Source organism: Cornus florida, unplaced genomic scaffold (genome assembly GCF_030987335.1).
Source record: "Cornus florida cultivar Cherokee Brave unplaced genomic scaffold, ASM3098733v1 CherokeeBrave_3.0.0_Hap2_Chr07, whole genome shotgun sequence".
NCBI lineage: Eukaryota > Viridiplantae > Streptophyta > Magnoliopsida > Cornales > Cornaceae > Cornus > Cornus florida.
In genome coordinates this window covers 44,519,416-44,530,147 of record NW_026775577.1, presented here as the reverse complement: position 1 = coordinate 44,530,147, position 10,732 = coordinate 44,519,416, and the positions used below count along the sequence as shown (strand labels likewise).

At 34.4% G+C, this 10,732-nt stretch overlaps 2 protein-coding genes across 2 annotated transcripts; both read left to right on the top strand.

The window, feature by feature from the left end:
- The first annotated feature begins 3,712 nt into the window (after positions 1-3,712).
- LOC132316656 (putative receptor-like protein kinase At3g47110) lies at positions 3,713-8,332 on the top strand. Its single transcript, XM_059815128.1, has 4 exons — positions 3,713-4,574; positions 4,658-5,020; positions 5,776-7,758; positions 7,913-8,332. The coding sequence occupies exons 1-4, from the start codon at positions 3,713-3,715 to the stop codon at positions 8,275-8,277; spliced, it is 3,573 nt and encodes a 1,190-aa protein (XP_059671111.1). The 3' UTR covers positions 8,278-8,332.
- A 1,566-nt stretch (positions 8,333-9,898) lies between these two features.
- LOC132316655 (putative receptor-like protein kinase At3g47110) lies at positions 9,899-10,276 on the top strand. Its single transcript, XM_059815127.1, has one exon. It carries the CDS (start codon positions 9,899-9,901, stop codon positions 10,274-10,276), a length of 378 nt encoding a protein of 125 aa, XP_059671110.1.
- Positions 10,277-10,732: the final 456 nt, after the last annotated feature.

Sequence of the window (10,732 nt, the reverse complement as noted above, 5' to 3'; positions counted from 1 at the left end):
GTCATTAAATTGGTTAACACGTTTACCTGTTTAATAAATGTGTTGTGTTAGTGTTGATAATTCTTGACACAATTATTAAATAAGTTGGGTTTGGATTTACCTATTTAATATAATACTATTATATCGACACAACACAAATACAAATTGTCACCCCCAAGTATATCATATATGTGTATTGGATTATATATGGGATTAAAAGAAACTTATATTATTGTGGACTTAAGAGCGACTGTTGACATAAACACGGAGATAATATAAAAGGAGGGATAATTCTATAGAAATGGGGTTTTGGGGGTCAAAAGGCAAAAGAATGGAGTCAAAATTAAGTTTTCTAAATTAATGAAATTTTATGAAAGTCTGAGATGGATATGAAAAATTATTGTACTGTCATCTTTTTATTCCCAAAATACATTTCTATTGTTGTCATGAAATTATGCCACTAACCTGGCCTCTTATATATAGAGAGAACTTATCTATGACAACCCTTCTTCCCAAATGAATAGCCAACAATCCCATCCACCATCTCTCTCTTTCAACCACCTAACTAGCAAACCCATTTTTAAAAAAAAAAAAAGAAGCAAATCTTTGTTCTCCCTTTCACGTTCCTTCCAAAACATCTTTTCATCCAAACCCGATTTAAACCCAAAATCCATATAAGACAAAAGCAAAATCAACATCCAAGTTGAGATTCAAAAACTTAACACGAAACATCCTAAAAAAACCAACACAATCCTCTGTACACGGCTCGACAATACAAAAGGTTGATGCAAATGCTTGTGAATCCACAAGACATCTTCAAGTGGATCTGTGAAATCCAAATCACACCATAAAAATTGGAATATTCAAAAATGAGAACTGGGCCTCTGTCCATTTTTCTTGAAGGTTTACAGTATCAAAGTAGCAAATATCTACCTTTCAAAAAAAAAGTAGCAAATATTTCTTAATTTCTAGGGTTTGGTTGGACTTGGCAACATCGGCGAAGGCTTGGGCGTAGCTTCCGGCAGTGCTGTCAGCCATCCTGGCTTCACTGTGTCGTTTTCCGGTAATTTTGACAGTGTGTTTCAGGAGTTGGAGGAAAAAGGAGCTACCGGAGAAGGAGAGTTTGAAAGGATTGGTACAGATGTGTTTCTCTTCTCTCTCTAGATATGAGGGGTAGTAGCATAATTTCATAGAAACAATAGAAGGGTATTTTGGGAATAAAAAGATAATGTACAATAATTTTCCATGTCTACATATAGTCTTTCATAAAATTTCATTAATTTGAAAAACTTGATTTTGATTTCATTCTTTTGGCATTTGACCCCAAAACTCCATTTTTATGAAATTATTCCATAAAAGAATTAAGTTTGCATATGTAATAAAATCAGTTATAGCAAAGTGTGAATTTTTTTTCCAACCTCACCCATAATGGCTTTTCTCTATCTCATCTAGGAGCTAGACTGTTGTAAAGACGATGTGAAGTGAGACCAAAATTTTCAACTCAAAAAACAATCTATAATGAAAATTGTCTCACAAGTAAAACTTTCACAATTTTGTTTTCTAATTTTATATATATATATATATATATTTACACACACACATATTTTTAACTTTTTCAACAAATTGTATAGAAGAACCAAAAATGTTTATATTGTCATGTCCCAGGTAATGTGAAACTAATTTAAGGATTGTGCAGTGGTACCTCCTAATCTTTCCAAATAAAATATGGAAAGTTCATGTCAGCAAAAGGTAATGTTTAACTTATTCATATTCTAATTTCCAGAACACTTCAATGGCAAGTGGGGCCTGGATTGGCTGGGAGACTCGTGCAAGTCTTTTTTCTTTTTTTGTTGGTTTGGTAAAAGACTTACGCAAGTCTACCCATAAGGCCAAGGGGGAAAAGGCCAACAGAAAAAAACAAACCAACAGCAGGGAAAGCCAAAGATTTTAGAATCAGTGCCGGCTCAATACAAGGTAAGGGGTCTAAGGCAACATTTTAAAATAACTTTTAATATTATTGTTGTTGTTAAAATAATAATATAAGTAACAATAATTGATTTTATTTTATTTTATGAAAGTTTTGAGTATATATATTTAAATGACTGATGAGACTTGCGAAAGAAAATAAACACCTACAATGTTCATTCAGAATTTAATTAAGTATTAGTGGCCATAACGTATTAAATATATACTAGCCTTTTTATGTTCGTTTGAGTACTCCGTAGTTGTTTTGGGCAACTGTTAATAATCATTAATAATATTTTTAACTATTGGGTGGCTTAACTGGTGAGAGTGACAAACAAGCAACTCTTCGCAATTAAGTTGGTGTTAATAACACAAGAAGAAATTAAGAACTTTGTTAACTGACTGTGATTATGGATAATCAATTATGCATCGTCATAATCACAAAGAACTATGAGTCATTCAACCCAAAAGCAAGGTCAATTGATTTACAGGATAAACTTTCGTAATTTTTTTTCTAATTATAGCATGAGTGTATAGATATATATATATATATATATATATATATATATATATATACACACACATTTTTTTTACCTTTATCAACAATATATATAGAAGAATAAAAAATGTTTATATTGCCATGTCCCAGGTAATGAGAAACTTATAAAGGGTTGTGTGACCTACTGGTACCTTCTCAACTTTTTAAGTAAAAGGTAGAGAGTTTAAGTCTCACTGAGAGTAAAAGGTAATAAAAAACTTATTCATATTCTAATTTCCAAAACGCTTCAATGGCAAGTCTTTTTTTTTTTTTTTGGGTTTGGTTAAAGACTTGTGCAAGTCTACCCATAAGGCCGAGGGGGAAAAAGGCCAACAGAAAAAAACAAACCAACAGCAGGGAAAGCCAAAGATTTCTGAATCAGTGCCGGGTCAATATAAGGCAAGGTCAAGGGCAAAATTTTGAACTAACTTTATTTTTATTATTATTGTTGTTGTTAAAATACTAATATAAGTAACAATAATTGACTTTTAGTTTTTTATTTTATTTTATTTTTTTTAAGAAAGTTAAGTGTGAGTGTATTTAAATGACTGATGCGACGTGCGAAAGAAAATTAACACCTACAATATTCAGAGTTTATTTAAGTATTAGCGGGCCTTAACTTAGTAAATATATATTGGACTTGCGAGGTCTTAGCAATTAAATTAGTAATAAAGTTGGTGGACCCAAATTTCAAATAATGTAATAGTATTGTATATTAGCGGTGGCAATTAAATTAGTAATAAATATTTCAATGGACCTAAAGTCCAAATTTGTTCTAGATCTTATACTAGTAGTTGTGACTTGTGAGACTGATTCTATATAACATACCCCCGACCATTCCTTTCCTATAGACTCATGGAGAACACTAGCTTCCTTTTTTTCTATAGCTAGTTTGAAAATCTTGTTTATTTTGGAGAATTTTGGGTTGCGGTCAAAGTACGTGGAGGTCGGTCAATTGAACAATGAATCACATAATTCCAATCTTTGTTGTTGTATGTAGTAATCTTGATTGGATAACTAAATGGGTGGTTGTGATCAATGAGCATATATTATCAACTATGCATCCTCATCATCTCCAGATCATGACCATGATTTCACCATCTTATATAGCATCTTGCTAAGCCTGACTTGTTTGCTAAGTCGTCCATAAGTCTTTCACATGAAACTCAACCCATGGAGAGGACTAGCTTCTTTTTTTCTATCGCATTGTTGATACACTCTTGTTGTTCTATGGTTTGCTTGGCTAGGTCCATTTTTCCAAACTCGACTACCGATCAATATGCTCTTCTTGCCTTCAGATCCCATATCACTTATGAACCTGAAGATGTATTAGCTAATAATTGGTCTACCACTACCTCAGTTTGCAATTGGGTCGGTGTCTCCTGTGGTCTTGTCCACCAGAGGGTCACAGCCTTGAATCTCTCTCGTGTGGGTCTCCAAGGCACAATTGCTCCACATCTTGGAAATCTCTCATTCCTGGCATCACTTGATATCAGTTATAACAATCTCAACGGGTATATACCCGAAGAGTTGGCTCATTTGCGTCGATTAAAAGAAATCAATTTGGGATACAACAATTTCAGTGGAGGGATACCATCATGGTTTGGGATTTTACAAAAACTCCATAAGTTGATATTGTATAACAATAGTTTCACAGGTACTGTCCCAAAATCACTATGCAACATCTCGAAGCTTCATATATTGGATATCTCAAACAATTCTTTACATGGAAATATTCCGGAAGAGATTGGTAATCTTTCTAAACTGGAAGTATTACGCTTGCATTTTAACAAGCTCACAGGTTCCATACCATCTTCCATCTTCAACATTTCTTCTTTGAGAAAGATTAGTTTGGCAAGCAATAGTCTATCCGGAAGTTTGCCACTAGATATGTGCAACAATCTTCCTAAGCTTGAAGGATTTTCTGTTTCTTGGAATCAGCTTAGCGGGCAAATTCCATCCAATTTATACAAATGCCGGGAGCTCCAATTTTTATCATTATCGGTCAATGACTTCAATGGCAGGATACCTAAGGAAATTGGCAACCTAACCATGCTCAAGGCGTTATATCTTGGTATAAACAACTTGAAAGGTATGATTTTAATTTCACATCTAACTATTCATTATAAGCATAACAAGGGAGAATATCATGTGTTGCTTTTGACAACTTTGCAGGTGTAATTCCATCAGAGATAGCTAATCTTCAACATCTGGAACTAATTAACTTGAGGAGTAGCTCTCTAACAGGAACCATCCCATCTTCTATCCTCAACATGTCATCATTGCAATTTATAAGCTTCAATAACAATACACTATCTGGAAGCCTCCCAGCGACCATTCATTATAACCTTCCCTTTCTTAGAGAGCTAGATCTTACTTCAAATCAACTCATAGGTCAAATTCCATCCGGCTTATGGAAATGCAGAGGGCTTCAATGGTTATCACTCACCGGTAACAAATTCACCGGTAGCATATCCAAGAAAATTGGGAACCTTACTTCAATCAAAAACCTGTATCTTGATCAAAACTACTTGACAGGTACCTTCAAGACTTTACAACCTTTATTTCACTTTAGTAAATGTTTTCCTTGTGCATAATGAATCTATATGAAGTTCCAAATTCAAGAGTGCTCCTAACGTTAGAGAAGCTTGTAATTTCATACATGTCATCAAATTTAGTCAGTACATTAAAGAAACATTATTCATCTTTACTTAATTTTTGTATTTTAAATAAATAAATAAATAAATAAATATATATATATATATATATATATATATATATATATATATATATATTACAATATTATATCTCACAAAAATCTATGTCAGAACATCCTTAAATATACAGCCTCCAATTGTTTTATTCCATTTAAAGATCAAAAGTGGCACGACAAATTTCATTTCATTTCAGCCATGGTGAGAATAGATTTAAATTAAAACTTTGCTTGTATATGCTTGTATTCGGGTTGGTCGTTGTCACAATTTAGCTAGTTCTTTTTTCCTTTTATAAAAAATATGGTTGTCAAAATCGCGATTTTGAGTTGTAGAATCGCACGATTCGTGCAATTCTACGACTCGCACCGCCAAAATTTTCCAAATCTCACCAAAATTGTTCAATTGGTAAAATCGTGCATGAAATCGGTAGTAGAATCGTGGAATCGCACGATTCAATGCGATTCCACCCACTCTACTGAATTGGATTGTTTAGGCCTTTTTTTGGGGGTTGGTTCCTTCTTTTGAGGGTTGGGCTACAAAATAAAAAGGGACCAACTTTGTTGATGTTGTGAATCGCAGGTACTTTACCAGATGAGATTGGCAACCTTAATCTCGAGTTACTCACTGTCTATGGGAACACTTTGACTGGCACCATTTCGTTCAAAATATTTAATGTGTCAACAATGAAACTCCTTTACCTGTCAAACAATAACCTCTCAGGCCATCTTCCTTTGGACATGGGGGTTAGGCTTTCTAATCTTGAATACCTTCATCTGGGTCGCAATAAACTCGGTGGAAAAATCCCAAACTCTATCTCGAATGCTTCTCGGCTAATCGAGATTGACATGTCCTATAATTCATTCACTGGATGTATACCCAATACGCTTGGTAGTTTAAGATTCTTGCAGGTTCTCTTCGTTGGTTCAAATAGTTTGACTGGAGAATCTTCTACCCCGGAATTGAGACTTTTCTCTTCTTTGATGAATTGCAGACAATTGAAGAAATTGAGCTTATCATTAAATCCCCTAAACAGCATACTTCCAAATTCATTGGGAAATTTGTCTTCCTCGCTTCAAATCTTTGATGCATCTGGATGCCAACTCAAGGGCAACATCCCAACTAGAATCGGAAATTTTAGCAACTTGTACGACATAAACTTAGGAAGCAACCAACTGGCTGGACCTATCCCAAAAACAATAGGGGCGTTACAAAATCTCCAACGTTTATCTCTTCAAAATAATAGATTGCATGGATACATTCCTGATGATATTTGTCGGTTAAGGAGATTGGGGAACTTATACTTAAGTGATAATAAGCTACATGGACAGATCCCTACGTGCTTGGGTGAGCTTAAGTCTCTAAGATGGCTCGATCTTGACTCCAACAAATTGTCTTCCATAATACCATCAAACTTGTGGAGCCTTGAAGATCTACTGGGTATCAACTTATCCTCAAACTTTCTAAGAGGTCATCTACCATTAGAAATTGGAAATTTGGAAGTTATAGGATCTATAGACTTGTCAAGGAATCACTTATCGGGTACAATCCCCAGCACCATCGGAGGAGCTCAGTCATTAGTTTCTCTCTCCTTGGCCCACAATAAAATGCAAGGACCTATTCCTCAATCGTTGGGCAACTTGATAAGCTTGGAGTTGTTAGATCTATCGAGTAAGAATTTTTCTGGAGTTATTCCCAAATCCTTGGAGGCACTCAGGTATCTCCAATATTTCAATGTGTCTTTCAATAGACTGAAAGGAGAAATTCCTACGGGAGGACATTTTGCCAACTTTACAACCAAGTCATTTTGGCATAATGATGCATTGTGTGGTGTACCAAGATTGCAAGTTCCCCCGTGCAAAACCAACAAGAATCCGCAATTTGCTAGTCTGAAATATGTTTTACCCCCTGTTGCATTAGCAATTCTTGTTGTGGCCCTTGTATTTTTGTTGATGGGACGCCGAAACCAGAGTATCAAATTAAAGACCCAAGCAGATTTGCCTTCTCTTGCATGGAGGAGGGTTTCGTATGAGGAACTTCTACAAGCAACAGAAGCATTTAGTGATACAAACCTAATCGGCATGGGGAGTTATGGTTCAGTATATAAAGGAGTGCTCTTGGATGGGATGAGTATTGCGGTAAAGGTTTTCAATTTGCAACTAGAAAGAGCTTTCAAGAGTTTTGATGTCGAGTGTGAACTAATGCGCAACATTCGTCATCGAAATCTAATTAAAATTATCAGCAGTTGCACTAACCTGGATTTCAAAGCCTTGATACTAGAGTACATGCCTAATGGGAGCCTTGAGAAGTGGTTGTATTCTCACAACTGTTGCTTGGATATCCTCCAACGATTAAATATCATGATATATGTTGCATCAGCCTTAGAATATCTACATCATGGCCATACAACACCCATTGTTCACTGTGATTTGAAGCCCAGCAATGTCCTCCTCGATGAAGACATGGTTGCACATGTTGCTGATTTTGGAATTGCAAAACTCTTAAGTGAAGGGGATCTTATGGTACAAACCATGACCTTGGCAACAATTGGATATATGGCACCAGGTGATATTCCATTTCTGTTATTTAATTTAGTTCATGTTGAAGTATTCCTATTCTATTATTATTATTTTTTATTTTAAGACATTAAATTCTCCATTCCATGCTAAAAGTTCGGTTCCAGTTTTGATTTTGTAATTAATATAAATGTCATGCATAGAATATGGAACGGGAGGAATAGTATCTACAAGAGGTGACGTCTATAGTTACGGTGTTTTGTTGCTGGAAACATTCACAAGGAAGAAGCCAACAGAAGAAATGTTTGCTGGGGAGATGAGCTTGAAGTGTTGGGTGAATGAAGCATTAATGGATGGTTCAATCATTGGAGTTGTGGACTATAATTTGATGGGAAGAGGAGAAGAAGATTTCTCTGTGAAGGAGCAATGTGTATCATCTATCTTGGGTTTGGCTATGGAATGTTTAAATGATTCACTTGAGGAAAGGATCAACGTCGAAGAAGTTTTGGTTAGACTCAAAAAGGTTAAGGTTTCCTATCTAGCAAATACTGGTAGGACTATAATTTAAAAGCAATCAAGATTATTATGTATCATGTTTAGTAATATTATGTACTTTCCACATTATTCCTGTTATAGTGAGGCTAATATCTTCTTTTTATTTCACAATTTAATCATGAAAAAATGTCTCTATATATATATAATTAAAACTGAAAAAACTACTTCAATTTGATCAAACTATGCAAATTGAATTTGAATATTTAAATTCAAAGTCAAATTTTTTTTCCCCCCTAAATAAACCTACTTCAATTTGCATATTTTGACAAACAAAAAAGAGAAATCAGATGTGGACATGGTGTAATGGAACCGAAAAAGTCAAAATGCAACAAAATTAGTTATAGCATCATTTTTTTTTTTTTTTTTTTTTTTTTTTTTTTTTTTTTTTTTTTTTGGATCTTGCATATAGTGCCCAAAATGTATTAATACACAATTTATGCTATTAACATAATTAAAAAAAAAAGGATTTTTATTGAATTTTTAAAGATCATATAACACGAGTAATGATATATTGATGATTAATTCCAAGTCATTGTTAAGAGTGAAGATGATATTAGGGCAATATTATTGAAAAAAGAAAAAGAAAAGAACAAATATTAGGGTAATAGGGTTAGAGTTGTAGACAAAATAGCAGTATAGATGGGCTTGGGTTCTATTTTAATAGGGATGAATGGTTATAATCTGAATTAAGTTGGGCTCATCTCAAATAAAAGGAGCTCATGTTAGGTTTATAGTACGTGGGCTAAGCTTTCATCACATAAAATTATCAAGGTATCTATATAATTTTCATCAACTCCAAATGAATCTATTAACAAGTTTATTCACGAACATATTCGCAAACATACTAGCAGAGGCGGGATTATTTGAAATTAGTTAGTTAATTAAACAAGATTAAAAAATCTATTTGAAATTGATTCACAAGTCGAAGTCCAACTGTTCATCGAATGCTGGGTTGAGCTAAAACCCGAACCACACATAATCAATCACATAGTTGCTGAAGGTATGTACTATATTCTTCGACAAGTGGAAATACATGGAAAGTTGCTGAAAGTAAATTACAAGGAAGATAGTAGCCTCTTCTTTTTGACTTGACTCTTCAGTGGCAACTATAACCTCTTTCACAGTCATGCAAAAGCATATATTTATTATTATTTTTAAATATATATATATATATATATATATATATATATATATATATATATATCACAAAAAAAAAAAAAAAAAAAATTGTTCAAGCAATAAAAATTCCTGATTTGTGTCCCGGGAAACTTGTATTATTTTTTTACTAAATGGGAAATTTTTACTAGCATAAAGCAGAACTAGAAATTATTAATATTTCTTCTTTTCAATTATGAAAAGTTTAGATTTAAATTATATATCGCAAATAATATCGGTGGTGCAAAAAGTAGTATGAAAATTAATCTCTTCGTTTAGGAGAAACACGGTGTACAAGAGAGAGTGTGTAACCGAGTACGTATTCATGAAATGCATGTCATTCAAGTCTTCGGAAGCAATGATTAGTCAAGTTTCGAACGTTGTTTCGTGATTCCATACAATGCCTGATTTCCCTACCTTATATAAGTCCCGCTAAACTAATCCATCTTTATACATTCGGTTAATAGTAATTTACACATATGAATGCCATGGACAACACCAGTTGCTTCCTTTTTTCCATCTCATTGCTAGTAAGCTTTTTCATCGTTTGCTTGTCTAGCTCCATCACAAACTTGACCACCGATCAATTCGCTCTTCTTGCCGTCAGAGACCATATCACTCGCAACCCTGAAGATGTATTGGCTAGTAATTGGTCCACCACTAGCTCAGTTTGCAATTGGGTTGGTGTCTCATGTGGTCTTAGGCACCACAGAGTCACAGCCTTGAATCTCTCTCGTACGGGTCTCCAAGGCACCATCGCTCCACATCTTGGAAATCTCTCATTCATCGCGTCCCTCGACATCAGTCACAACAATTTCAATGGCTATGTACCTCAAGAGTTGGCTCATTTGCATTGATCGAAAGAAATCAGTCTACAATACAACTACTTCAGTGGAGAGGTGCCATCATGGTTTGGGATCTTACTAGAACTACATCAGTTGCATCTAAATAAAAATAGTTTCACAGGTACTATCCCAAAATCACTAGGTAACATCTCCAAGCTAGAATTGTTGGATATAAGAAACCATTATTTGCATGGAAACATTCCAAAAGAGATTGGTAATCTCTCTAAACTAGAAATGCTGCACTTAGAGTTTTAACAAGCTCACAGGGTCCATCCCATCTTCGATCTTCAACGTTTCTTCTTTGAAGTCGATTGATTTCACAAACAATAGCATCTCTGAAAGTTTGCCAATAAATATATGCAGCCATCTTCCTAAACTTGAAGGACTTTATCTTTCTCTGAATAACCTTCATGGCCAGATTCCCTCCAATTTATATAAACGCAGGGAGCTCCAATATCTATCATTATC